The sequence below is a fragment of the Episyrphus balteatus genome, chromosome 1, assembly GCF_945859705.1.
Source record: "Episyrphus balteatus chromosome 1, idEpiBalt1.1, whole genome shotgun sequence".
NCBI classification, from domain to species: Eukaryota; Metazoa; Arthropoda; class Insecta; order Diptera; family Syrphidae; genus Episyrphus; species Episyrphus balteatus.
In genome coordinates this window covers 51,466,762-51,479,519 of record NC_079134.1, presented here as the reverse complement: position 1 = coordinate 51,479,519, position 12,758 = coordinate 51,466,762, and the positions used below count along the sequence as shown (strand labels likewise).

General features: G+C 32.9%; 3 protein-coding genes across 4 annotated transcripts; 2 read left to right on the top strand and 1 right to left on the bottom strand.

Moving 5' to 3' along the window:
* Positions 1 to 242: 242 nt before the first annotated feature.
* Positions 243 to 3,849, bottom strand: LOC129906048 (growth hormone-inducible transmembrane protein-like). Its single transcript, XM_055981670.1, has 6 exons — positions 3,723 to 3,849; positions 3,373 to 3,586; positions 3,202 to 3,313; positions 1,079 to 1,220; positions 538 to 1,010; positions 243 to 477 (listed from the first exon to the last, which is right to left on the bottom strand). Exons 2-6 carry the CDS (start codon positions 3,566 to 3,568, stop codon positions 393 to 395), a joined length of 1,008 nt encoding a protein of 335 aa, XP_055837645.1. The 5' UTR covers positions 3,569 to 3,586; positions 3,723 to 3,849; the 3' UTR covers positions 243 to 392.
* A 1,832-nt stretch (positions 3,850 to 5,681) lies between these two features.
* LOC129906049 (probable serine hydrolase) lies at positions 5,682 to 10,435 on the top strand. 2 transcript variants are annotated; one of them, XM_055981672.1, is made up of 3 exons: positions 5,682 to 5,963; positions 6,097 to 6,168; positions 9,238 to 10,435. In XM_055981672.1, the coding sequence occupies exons 1-3, from the start codon at positions 5,939 to 5,941 to the stop codon at positions 10,080 to 10,082; spliced, it is 942 nt and encodes a 313-aa protein (XP_055837647.1). In that variant the 5' UTR covers positions 5,682 to 5,938; the 3' UTR covers positions 10,083 to 10,435. The 2 variants fall into 2 exon arrangements, with proteins under 2 accessions (XP_055837647.1, XP_055837646.1); XM_055981671.1 differs by having other exon boundaries at positions 5,682 to 5,978.
* On the top strand, positions 10,322 to 12,479 carry LOC129906053 (uncharacterized). The gene is made up of 3 exons (XM_055981683.1): positions 10,322 to 10,435; positions 11,684 to 11,801; positions 12,186 to 12,479. Exons 1-3 carry the CDS (start codon positions 10,353 to 10,355, stop codon positions 12,309 to 12,311), a joined length of 327 nt encoding a protein of 108 aa, XP_055837658.1. The 5' UTR covers positions 10,322 to 10,352; the 3' UTR covers positions 12,312 to 12,479.
* The last annotated feature ends 279 nt before the right edge of the window (positions 12,480 to 12,758 follow it).

Here is a 12,758-nt window from a genome sequence, read left to right as displayed (position 1 = left end):
TGACGCTGAAAACATCGCATGATTTTTATTCATTGGACAGGGAAGTTTTTTTATTTTTTGTTTATTTACTGTTCATTTTATAAGAAAATTATTCATCCACCCTTTGAGTCTGCAAAATAACGAAATTCTTTGAAGAATCAATTTCAGATTTCTGAAGTCCTTATTGGAAATGCTACTTAAATTGAATTGGTACATATACAAAAATCTTATTTGGAGATCATTGTCATTAAAAACAAAAAACATAAAGCAACCAAACAATAAACTAGTATTTTATTAATTTATATTTAGGTATCGCAACTTATTAGTTTTTTTTTTCTTTTTCATTTCGTTCAAATTTCTTTCATTTCATTTATAAAATATCACACATAACATTCTTTCCAAAGTTATCCAATTTACTTCCTTCGCGAACCACCTCCAGCCAAAATAGATGCAATTCGAATAAATATATTTATGGTATCCATATAAATCGATAGGGATCTATAAATAAAAATTATTATGAAAATAGCTATACAAAATTAAAGCAAATAACAAACTTACGCATTAACTGGATCATATGGCCTTTGGGTAAATAATGCTGGATAGGTCTCGGCTTTGCGAACAATGCGCTGTGTGTCGTAGAGTAAAAATCCACTGAATAATACTAATCCACCGTAGAGAGAAACGGAAGCCAAACCAGCTCCAAGCATGGTTGTGGGTGGAAGCCACATACCAGCCATCGACGAGGCAAACACGAATCCCAAGCCAATAGCCAAAGGACCACCCATGTATAAGAACTGATCACTTGGAGCGCATACTGCCACTGTAGAGAGGCCACCTACAATACCAGCGGTGTATAGAGCAGCCCTAGTTAGAATCGGACCTCCCAAAAAGCACATCGGAGCAATAACACCACCAATAATAGCACAATGTGCTGCCCAAGCAAGCTGTTTTGCACCAATACCAGGTGAGTATGGAATTGCCTGGGTTGCCACACCGGAACCAATCATTAAAGCAAAGGTACCGAGCATAGACTTGAATTGGTAAATGAAAGAAATTAGAATTTAAAGAAAAAAGTGAATTTAAAAAAAAAAGTTATTACCATCCATCCGTTACGGGTAGCCAAGTTCAAGAGCCTTGGTGATCTAAAGACTGCAACAGCACTTGCAGCTGTCAATGCCACAGAGGCCCCAAAGTATCCGTAGGTAGTGTGGATCCTTTCTCTCACGTACTGTGGCCACAACCTTTAGAAAATTTCCGATTTAGAATTTATACTTAAATATATGGCCTTTAGTAATAAACCCGAGTATAGCGAAAGCTCGATTTAAACAAAAAAATAAAACACTTTCCTCACTTCCAAATTAAAAAAGTGCTATGATTTTAAAATCGACTTAATTATAAGTGAGTGAACTGCTTCTAAGTCAATTCTAAGTTTAGAAGTAAGATGTACATTATGTTGTATTACCACTAATTTTGTTTGTTCAAATCGATTTTTGCCAAATTCAAGTCTATTACTAAGGGCCTATTAGATTGGACGGCCACTGCAGAAACGCTCATTTCATCAAGCTAAAGAAAATTTCAAATTGGAAATGAAAGAGGGCTGACAGTTCTTCCCGTCCGCATCCTGGCATGTTTTGCGTTGTAAAGAGCATTGCGCATCTCATAGAGCTAAAATACGATATTGGTGTCAAATTAAAGATGATATTGTCAGCTAACAAAATTCAGAGATCTTTCAGTTGAAAACCTGGCAGTTTTGTCATGCAGCTCGTTTTAACATGAGCTTTTGGCTAAAGTCTTGTTTTTGGTCATGTTTTGTTGGTATCCAATCAAAGGTAAAACAAAGAACCTTTCTGGCATAAAAGTTTTTTAAACCATTTGTTGATAATTTTTTTTTATTCTTACATTATAATCGATTGATATATCATTTGTGTTTTTATCGAATAGAAACATCACAAAATATGCAGGGCCGGTTTTAGGGTGGGGCAGCTGTGTATTTACGATACTAATTCTATATGAAGAACGAAGGCATCCCAATTGGTGGTCTATTTATTTTTTACTCCAATTCTTTTGAAATGCGCCCCTAACCTACATTCAATCTTTTTTTACTTTTTCAAAAGCCCTACATTTTTTGAAAGACGAAGGCGCTTCCAATCTTCGTTTGATATTTCGGCAAAGGTGCACTTTTTTAATCCTACTGTTTTTAGGGACGAAGGTGCCTATACAATTTTCGTTCAATTTATCTGACTTCCGAAAATGTGTCTCTAAGTCCTTATCTTTTTGAGGAGGCGGAGGCACTTCTTGTTCTATTTGTGTTGACTTTCACAAAGGCGCCTTTTTTTAAACCTCTTCCATATTTGAAGAAAGAGGCGCCCAATTTTTTCTTTTTTTTTGACCAAAGGTGCAAGTATTTTTAGCCCTATTTCATTTGAAGGATATTAGCGCCCCTAATCTTTCGTTCAATTTATTTAACTTTATTTTCCCTGTTACCAAAATGGCTTTCCTCTTTGATTGTTAGATGTTAGAGCCCGGATAATTTATATTATTTGTGATATTAAAATTTTTTTTAAGAGCGAAAATTTTTTGAGGGCGCCGCGTAAAATCTCGCCCAGGGGCGCCGGTAGTGCTTAAACCGGCACTGAAAATATGTATTTGAAATTTTTTCCTGATTCATTTTCCTGATCGCTATAACCGGCCCCATTCCTTAAAAAACAAGACTTTCAGTCCTATTCTGCTATTCGATTCACGTGAATTAAAATATTTCATGGCTATAATACGTCAAACTGGCTTTGAAAAGCATCTAACTTTTGAAATCAAAGCTTTGTTTCCGTCTGTCTAAGCAATTCTTAACAAAAAAAATTGGTTAAATTTAATTGTATCCCCCATTTAAAATCTTCTTATTTAAGACTTTCACGGGAATCGAATACCAGAATAGGGTTATTTATGAAAAAACTCACTTCCATCGCTTCTAACTTTTAAACAGGCTGCGTTACGAAACTGACAACCTTTGACCCGGAAAACGTCTGAATTTGAGAAAGGGATGGTATTAACTTTAATTTGACAACAATGTCCTCTTTTAGCTCTATGAGATGCACAATGCACTTTACTACGCCAAACGTGCCAGGATGCGGAGGTTTTCGTAACTACTAATAGGCCTCTTAGCTCTCGATGAGTTGAGCGTTTCTATAGTAGCCGCCCTGCCTATATTTGAAATGTAATTGTATTTACATTGAATTGTGTTGAATAGTTGATGGACTTCCAAGTCCTAGCCCGTAATAGCAAAGAGCACCCATGCCAACAGCTGCAGCGCCTGCAGCAGCTCCTTTTCCAATTGAATAAGCTACACCCAGACCCATTATCAATTTAAATACTTTTTTATTAGATTGTCAATTTACTCACCATTTGGTCCAGCAGGTCCCATCAACTTCTCTTTCAATGACGGTGGTGTTTGAACCCGACTTCGGCTAACGCCAGGACGTGCATCGCGAGAGTATTCTCGGACAAATTGTTTCTTAACAAAGCCAGCATTATTCTGGAGTGCAGATTTAATTTGAAGTGATGGCCTTAAAGGCACAGTTAATGCCAGTCTCAACATTTTATTTTATTTTGGATTCTTTAAAAGTGAACAAAAAAAAAAATATTATGCAGGTGATGAAATAATCATTGCGTAGTTGAAATAATAATAATAAATATATATTGTTTTTAATAAATATTTTGATAATTTATATAAAACTAGAGTTTGTACTAACCTGTGTATTTAGAATAAATATAAATATTTATTTTAATAATTTATTTCGAGTTTTTTTTTAGAGAATGAAAATTTGATGCAAGTAATTTTAATAGAAGTTCGCCGAATATGCTAGAAAACGAAATCGAAATGTGTCAAAAAATTAAGAAATCTTTCATAACTGGCGATAAGTGCTGCCAACTAAAAAATATATTTGTTCAGTGAGATGGAATAGTATGATATCAACTCGTATCAAAATAGAAGCACTTTTTAACCTGTTTTCACTACAGCCCAAATGAGATATTTTTTTCGCAAATTATAATTAGGTCAGTTCAAATCTAGTGAAAACAGGCTATTAGACTCACCTGCATTACTGGAGCCTAGTACTCCACCCAACTAACATTTTAACTTCGGTAAAGGTATTAAGCCCATTGCGCAGCTGAAGTGAAAGGAAATTTTCCATACAAAAATAGCACAACAAGATCACGATTCGTGATCCAGATGAAAAGCAAGATCTCACATGTAGTTGTTGTAATACGTGTTAATTAATATGATCTATATGGATCAAGTGGGATAATAAAAACGGCTTATGTCCTTCTGAGGTCTATAAGAAGCTTAAACGAAGCTTTACTGAGCTGAGAGATTTGACAGATAGTTTCGGAGTAGCTTGTATAGCTCTTTAATACAAGTTTTATAGAAATTATAGAAACAAAAATGAAAAAATTACAAGAATTTTCTTTTTCTATTGGTTTTGATTTGGTTTTATATTAGGTGAGTTTTTTTAGTACGACCACCTTGCGACACTTAAGCCTCAACTAACATTTCAGCTTCGGTTAAGGTATTACAAAAGCTACATTTAAGCTTCTTTTAAACTTTAGTAAGGTTGTTGGGCATGGAAAAAGGAGAACGTTATACAAGTTTCACCCTGTATAAGGATCTTAAACGAAGCTTTACTGAAGCTCTACCGATGCTTTGAGATTTGACAAATAGCTTCGGAAGAGCTTGTATAGCTCTTTAATGCATGTCGTATCGAAATTAAAAAAAAACAACTACAAAAACAAAAAAGAATTCATTTTTAACTAAAACAAAAAAAGGATAATAACATTGCATACTTAAAAGAACCTATTGAAACAGTTTTTAGGGGGCTTCAGCTTTCAGCTTCGGTTAAGGTATTACAAAAGCTACATTTAAGCTTCTTTTAAACTTTAGTAAGGTTGTTGGGCATGGAAAAAGGAGAACGTTATACAAGTTTCACCCTCTATAAGGATCTTAAACGAAGCTTTACTGAAGCTCTACCGATGCTTTGAGATTTGACAAATAGCTTCGGAAGAGCTTGTATAGCTCTTTAATGCATGTCGTATCGAAATTAAAAAAAAAAACAACTACAAAAACAAAAAAGAATTCATTTTTAACTAAAACAAAAAAAGGATAATAACATTGCATACTTAAAAGAACCTATTGAAAGGTTCAAAAAGGTCTTAAAAAGGCCTTCTTTAACTAAAATTTACAAGACTTCCTTTAAATACTTCTAAGGAGTCTTTAGGAGACCTTCTTTCTTTCCAGAATGATTGACTTGCGTAATCAAGCCTTAAACTAGATCCAAACAAACTATAGCTTGTGAAATCGAAAAAATTGGAATTTATGTACCTAAGCCAAATTGTTACTTGGGTAAAGATTTCGCCACGAAGTCCTTCTTTTCAGACTACTCGTAATTCAAATATTGACTATCCGTGCTCTTAAAATTTTCCAATCCCCAATCATAACTTTTCATCTCCCTCAAACCATGTTCCCAATTAGAAAAACCATCACAACAACAAAATTCGAGCAATAAATTAGCAACGTTTTAAATGTGCTTTTAAAAATGTTCCTTGGTCTGTTTTGTTTCAATCATTGAACACCTCCAAATTTTCATTTGTCATCTTCCACTTATCGCATGTACTACGAAAAGTCATCAAAAAGAAACGTCAAATTGAAATTACTCAACTAATCGCAACATCAGTTTCCCATGTCGTTTCGTACTGACTGAAAATGTTTTCTTAAAATTTGACCTTCGCATTTGCGAATTTGTTGTAATTCGATTGTTTTCCTATTTGAAAATTACTATTATTTCGGGTAATGGTGTTCGATTAGCTTAAGCATAATCCATCCACTTAAATTAAAAGACAACAAGTACCTTCTCATTACTGGATAATATAGTATTTGTTTCATTTATCTTGTCCAAGGAACCTCGAATAGAAAATGTCTAGCGAAAGTTACAAAGAAGGTAGTTTCGAACAAAGTAAGTAGTGTAAACATTGCAAAAGGTTCCAATAGAAAATTGAAAAATCTGATGAAATTTCAGTCTTGTTGGAACATAATTTAATTTATTCATATTAATTTGGAGTTTTTTCCTTTAGATGGTCACGCTCAACGTAACGAATACAGTTGGGAAGAAGTTAGCATTGAAGTTCCATGGGGAACTGTCCAAGGTAAGTAGGAGAAAGTTTTTTTTTTTTTTTTAATTATGCGCAAGCTATCAGCATGAATAAATAGTATAGGTCAGAAGTCAATTCAATACTTATATGTATTTTCACCAAAATACCAAAAAAAAAAACTATTTCTAATTAATTAGAAAACAATATTCAGGAATGACGAAATTGACAACACTTGCTTACAATATTATCTAATCTGTTTAGGGCTTGATAGAATGACGAAGCAATGATAAAATCAATTTTATTTTTATTAAGGTTTTATTTAAAGAAACAACTACAACATTTGTATCATCCAGGAAATCAAATAGTCAAGCACGAGTAAGAGATAATCCTAAACTATTTTTACTATTATTTATTTTCACATTCAAGGTTTTTTGAGTTATTTCAAAAATTTTTCCATTTTTTAAATAGGTTGATAACTGCATTTGAATGTCTGAAACAATGTTAACTTAAGTAACGAAATTACCTCAGCAAATGATTAGTAATGTCAATTCATAGAAACTTTTCTTCTTTGTTGTTCATAAATAAATAAAAACTGAAAAAATGAATCAGTTCATATTATATAGGGTGTATGGTAAAGAATATATTAGTCCACAATGGTTGATATCTACACTTATGACTTCCAAAAACGAAATTAGAAAAAAAAAAATCTATCCCAACCAGTTTATAAAATATAAGCATTTTTTTGTTCAGTGTATTTTTTTTTTTATTTCATAGTCTTACGTTTTGTTACACCACAACCACGTATTAATGAATTTGATTAATTTCTTTTTTTTAAATAATTTTATGCAATAAATGAAGCAACGCATTATCAGTTCATAATTAGCTGTTACAGCTCTTGATTGGGTTAAAGTTGATGACGATAACTTCTAGGTTCCCGTAAAATGACGAAGATCGACATCATCCCGCATTAGATATTGTGGTTATATGTGGTTATATGACTTATCTTCTCCTCAAAAAAAACTCTATAAATGAACTTGAATTTAATTTTAGTAAACGTAATTATATAGAGCTTTTTAATTTATTATGTACCATTGACTGGAATCAATTATTTCCTAATTGCAATATTAATGATATGTGTAACCTTTTTTATAATACACTTTTTGATTGTTTTTGTAAGACAATTCCACTTAAAAGAGGACGTGGCAAATCTAATGTTCCACTATGGTTTGATTTACATCTTAAATACCTAAAAAATAAAAGAAAGAAAGACTCGGTAAAATATAATAGTACAAGAACCGATGAAGATCTTAAAACATTCTTAATTATAAAACAATTATTTGCAGAACACTCAAATTCTTTATACGAAAACTAATTGCGACTAGCCAAACTCTATGAAAAATTCATCGTCAACTAGTCATGAACCCGATGTTATCTCTCTAAAGAAGCTTTCGAAGATTCAAATTCAGAGAACCCTTCTTACTTTTCATAATATTGAATCCTAAGCGGGCTTTAGATCTAGGATTCAATATTATAAGAAAAGGGTCACGAAGATAGAAATTATTCTTCTTACTTTTCTTCTGTTGAGCTGAATTTCCCTCACTTAAATTCTATTAATTTTGAAATAAACGAAGATACCGTTGCGGAAAGTATAATAAAACTGGATGAGTGTTTCAGTCCAGGCGCTGATGGTGTGCCATCCTGTATTTAAAAAAAAAAATGTGTTTCTTATTATTTGTCATATCCGTTATGTGTTCTCTTTAATAAGCCTTTAGAAAGTTCTCTTTTTCCTAATATCTGGAAAAGTGCATTTATTATTCCTGTGCACAAGAAAGGTCCTAAAAACGAAATAATGAACTACCGACCTATAGCTAAATTATCTGTGATACCAAAACTGTTTGAGTCAATTGTATGTAATGTACTTACCTTTCACTGTACGTCAATTATTTGTGATCAACAAAATGGATTCGTCAAAAAAAGTCTACTGTTACTAATTTATTTAACTTCACGTTCTTTTTCTGTAGATGTTTTTGAAAAACGTGAGCAAGTCGATTTTGTATTCACTGACTTTAGTAAAGCCTTTGACAAGCTGTGTCATAAAACATTAATCTTAAAATTAAGCAATCTTGGATTTAATAATAGTTTTTTAAATTAGATATCCTCATATCTAAAAAATAGGCTTTATAGTGTAATATTTCGAAATATGTGTTCGAACCAATTTATTGTTAATTCAGGTGTACCTCAGGGCAGCCATTTAGGTCCAATTTTATTTATAAATGACTTGGTTTCGATCATTAAAAAGTCGTCTGTCCTTATTTATTCGTAATTCGAATTCGTTGCATACTTTTTCTTCGTTTTTGAAAAACGATCAATTTTTTACGTTTCGTTATTTATAAAATCTGCACCCAGTCCTAGTTAGTTATCTCCAGTAGCGCTGGAGGTCTTCCTTTGCAACATTGCTCATTGAGGGTGTAACCGAAAACTCATCGATTTGGGACGTCGGTGTTCAGATCATCTCCATCTATCTATTTCCTTGATGTAATTTGTCTGCTATAGCAGCCCTCAACACGAACGTTTGTTTTTTATGTTGTCTTTTGTTCATTCTTAAAATTCGGTGCTGGTCTCTTCTTTTCTCCGCTGCTTTCTAAGGGCCAGTTGTACAAATATTTAATCCGTGGTTCAGCAACTTTTATCTTCTGAATTCGCTGGTAGTTTTGAGTTTTAGCACAGGTTCTAGGTCAATATAGGTTGAAATAGCTAAATCCATCCTTGAACCAAAGTTGATCCACTGCTAATCCGCCGAAATCGGCGAGTTAAATTCCTGATCCGAGGCTGAACCACGTTGGTACAACTGGTCCTAAGAAGATTAGGTTTTGGTTCATGCAGAATTTTAATTGTAAGGACAAACAAAACAAAATTTATCAATAACTCGTCTACATTCATCGTAATTTCTCTACGAAAAAAAAAGTTAATTAGTGTAACGAATGCTTTGAAACTCGAAACGATAGTAGTTCTCTATCTTGGAGTGCGTTTTTGAAGGCATATTTTTCATATCCATTAATTTTCCATGCACAGCGCAAGATTTATGAAAACTAATAAAAAAAACTCTATAAATTTATTTTCTAGGTAAATGGTGGGGAGACCGAGAAAAACAACCAATTTTGGCACTTCATGGGTGGCAAGATAATGCCGGAACCTTTGACAAGCTGTGTCCCCTGCTCGATCCAGCTTATCCAGTTTTTTGTATTGATTTGCCTGGTCATGGAAAGTCAACGCCTTTTCCCCCAGGAATGCAGTATTATCTCTTTTGGGATGGAATTACTTTAATTCGAAGGATTGTCAAGAAATTTGGCTGGAGTAAAATGATCCTGATGGGTCATTCTCTGGGAGGTGCTCTTACATTTATGTATGCTTCAGCTTTTCCCGATGATGTTAGCAAACTGATTAATATTGATATTGCTGGCCCAACTGTTCGTGATCTTAAAAGGCAAGCTGATATCACCGGATCCGGCATTGATAAATTTCTTGAATACGAAAATCTGCCCGAGTCCAAAGTTCCCTGCTACAATTACAATGATATGGTTGAACTAGTGCTAGATGCATACGGTGGCTCAGTAGATGAAGAAGGTGTGAAAATTCTTTTAAAACGAGGCATGCGTCCAGCTCCAAAGCATTTGCATTCAAGTGGCTACCACTTTGCCAGAGATGTGCGACTAAAAGTCAGTTCGTTAGCTATGTTCAACGCCGACCAAGTGTTAGCATATGCATCGCGCATCAAGTGTAAGGTGTTGAATCTTCGTGCTGATCCTGGAATGAAATTTGAAAATTCGGATATGTACGAACGTGTTATAGAGGCTATCCGTGAAAGTGCGGAGTTGGTTATCTATCGAAAAGTACCTGGAACTCATCATGTTCACCTAGTAACACCGCTGGCGGTTTCTGGTGAAATAAATAATTTTTTAAAAATGTAAAATAATGAACAAAATTCCAAGCATGGAAATTAGGATGTAGTCGGAGGTTAACATTTCAGATTTGAGGGGTAGTTTTTTTTTTTGAAAAGCTTGTAAATACAAAATTGGTGATAAAACGAAATAAAATTAAAGAAAACAAGACACTAGTGTGTGTTGTGTTTGTCAGTTTATCGTTTCCTAGCAACGATTTTTGTTTTGTTTTCATTGTTTTGTTAAATCTGCTTTACGATAGATTATGATTGAAAGAGTACTTAAATTAATTTTAAAACGATGGAGCAAATTGACGAAATCAAAGAAATTCTAATAAAATATTCAACAGCTGAAGAACTCTTGGATAAAAAATTACAAGAAATGTAAGTATTTTTCTTTTACATACATAATTATGTACATTGTACATGTAGTTGGTATGTTGAATAATGAAGAAGTGATATTTCTTTTAATTACTTGGGGTGACCAGTGCCTTAAGGCGGATCTAAAATCCATTGTGGATTCGGCCTCAACCAACAAACTTTTCCAGTCAGCTTCAGCTATCTGCTTCCAGTTTCGCACGCCAAGTTGATTGTGATTCCCCTTGGATGCGCCTCCTTATTCGAGGTCTTCCTATTCTTAATCTGGCAGGTCCCGATTGCGGTTGTTATGGATAGTTTAAAAACGAGATTTTTTCAACTTTTTTGTAAGGAACAAATTGAAAAGGAATTATAATTACATCAAATATAATTACAGTGAGCAAAATAATAGGTGTGAAAATGAAAACGAAATTTTGAAATGGTTTTGATTTCCTTGGAACTAACATCGGTCTGTCGCCGTTTCAAGTTCGAGCAGTTGTTTTTGTTTATCGACCCATTAAGGGTTACCGCCAGGTTTTACTATGCAAAAAAATAAGTGCATAGATTAAAGTTATTTGTATTAATTTTGTTTCAATTAGTAAAACAAATAAAAATAAGCCACAGTGCGTTTCATAATTATAACCCACTTCAAAAATCGTAAAATTTTAGTTTTGTTTATGCACAATTAAAAAAAATTATATGAAATAGTAATGGTCAAGGCAGCTTATTAAAACAAAAAATCAATTTCAAAAACTGTACAAGAGTACTTTAATTTAAATAAGAGCATGCTTTATTCACACAAAAAAATTATATGAACCATTTTATCTTTTGTTTTGCATTACCAATTAAATAATTATATACCACTACATTTGATTGGTTTTTGTTGATAATTTAACTTTAATGCTGATAAAATATGACTTAACATTGAAAAGGGCCATAACGTTCGTTATGATTTTCAAAATAATATTCTTCAATTATATGAATCTGATCCAGTTGAATCTTGAGAATAGCAAATAACAAATACTTGTGTAATTTTTGTTTTGTTTTGCTAATAAAATGAAAAATGAGTAGCTACTAATAGAATTTAAAAACGAAGATTTGAAAAACTTTTAGGTCCATTTTCTTCACTCGGAGTTGAACATAACTTGAGAATTTTTAATATAAAAATTCTCAAGTTTTGTTCAACTCCGAGTGAAGAAAATGGACCTTAGTCTGATAGAATTTATTCTGATGTGAGCATATGAATAATTATCTACTTATTTAAATTATTTTCAGAAAACAAGAAGAGCTGAAATCGAAAATAAACGATGATTGCAGTGATAAATCTTCCCAAGAGCCTTGTAAGCTTCTTAATTTGGAAGAGGCAAAGCTCAGAAATTCAAATCTCATCAAGGTAAATTTAACTGTTTTTACATAATAGATATGTATGTAGGTATACATGTTATACATACATGTACTAGGAACTAGGCCATTCATTTAAAAACTCCTTGATTGCAAATAATTTCACTGTAATGATTTTGTCGATTGTTTTTAGTGTAAAAACGTGAAACGAATATTTTCAGTTCTTCACTTTTTACTTCTTGTTGCTTTAATTTAAAAGGTCTTCAAATATGTCTGATCATTATGATCTTTGATCAGAGCTTGCTGGATCTTTGTCCACTTCAGTTTTTGGGTTTCAATTGGTTTGAGAGCTAACGCAAAATTTTTGTCTTATCTGACTGGACTATATTTACATACATACTCGAATATTTTTTAACTCTAATTATTTTTTGTGCAGTCATTGGAAATTTCCAAAGCCCGCTTGAGATCCAGATCGACGTTCTCACCCGTTGAACAAATTCTACAACAGGCAATTCATAATTACCGGAAGAAACCTGCATTATCTCAACTTCCAAGCTCATAACTGTTACTCCTATTAAACCATTAATAGAGACACGTCATACCTACATTCCTTTTTTTTAACTTAATGTTTTAAATCGATATTGAAATATAATCATGATTTAATAAAAAAGTATGTTTTATATTTGTTAAAAGCTAATAAATTACCACATGCGAAAAGCTTGCTTTGTCTCAATTTTTAGGTCACAATGTATTTGTTATGGTACCTTATGCAACCACTCTACACTAACTGTTTTTATAGGGTGCAATGACATTTTAGACCAGTGCGAAAAATTTTTAATAAATGAGTGGTGAGGAATTTAAGGTTTAACGGTATAGATAAGGGGAAAAATAAATTTGATCAGCAAATGGCCGGAAGTACGTAGGGGAGGGCAAACAGCAAAAGTGCCACTCTTATAAAAAAAAATTACCTATATGGGAGTTGTAGATAATTTAAAGATCTACAACTTTA

Coding starts and splice junctions, on each gene's coding strand:
- LOC129906048 (XM_055981670.1), bottom strand. CDS start 3,568: ATGTTGAGACTGGCATTAACTGTGCCTTTAAGGCCATCACTTCAAATT. Junction 1,221..3,201: donor ACTATTCAACACAATTCAAT/GTAAATACAATT, acceptor AATTTTCTAAAG/GTTGTGGCCACAGTACGTGA. Junction 478..537: donor CCATATGATCCAGTTAATGC/GTAAGTTTGTTA, acceptor TTTTATTTATAG/ATCCCTATCGATTTATATGG.
- LOC129906049 (XM_055981671.1), top strand. CDS start 5,939: ATGTCTAGCGAAAGTTACAAAGAAGGTAGTTTCGAACAAA. Junction 5,979..6,096: donor AGAAGGTAGTTTCGAACAAA/GTAAGTAGTGTA, acceptor TTTTTCCTTTAG/ATGGTCACGCTCAACGTAAC. Junction 6,169..9,237: donor TCCATGGGGAACTGTCCAAG/GTAAGTAGGAGA, acceptor TTTATTTTCTAG/GTAAATGGTGGGGAGACCGA.
- LOC129906053 (XM_055981683.1), top strand. CDS start 10,353: ATGGAGCAAATTGACGAAATCAAAGAAATTCTAATAAAATATTCAACA. Junction 10,436..11,683: donor GATAAAAAATTACAAGAAAT/GTAAGTATTTTT, acceptor AATTATTTTCAG/AAAACAAGAAGAGCTGAAAT. Junction 11,802..12,185: donor GAAATTCAAATCTCATCAAG/GTAAATTTAACT, acceptor TTTTTTGTGCAG/TCATTGGAAATTTCCAAAGC.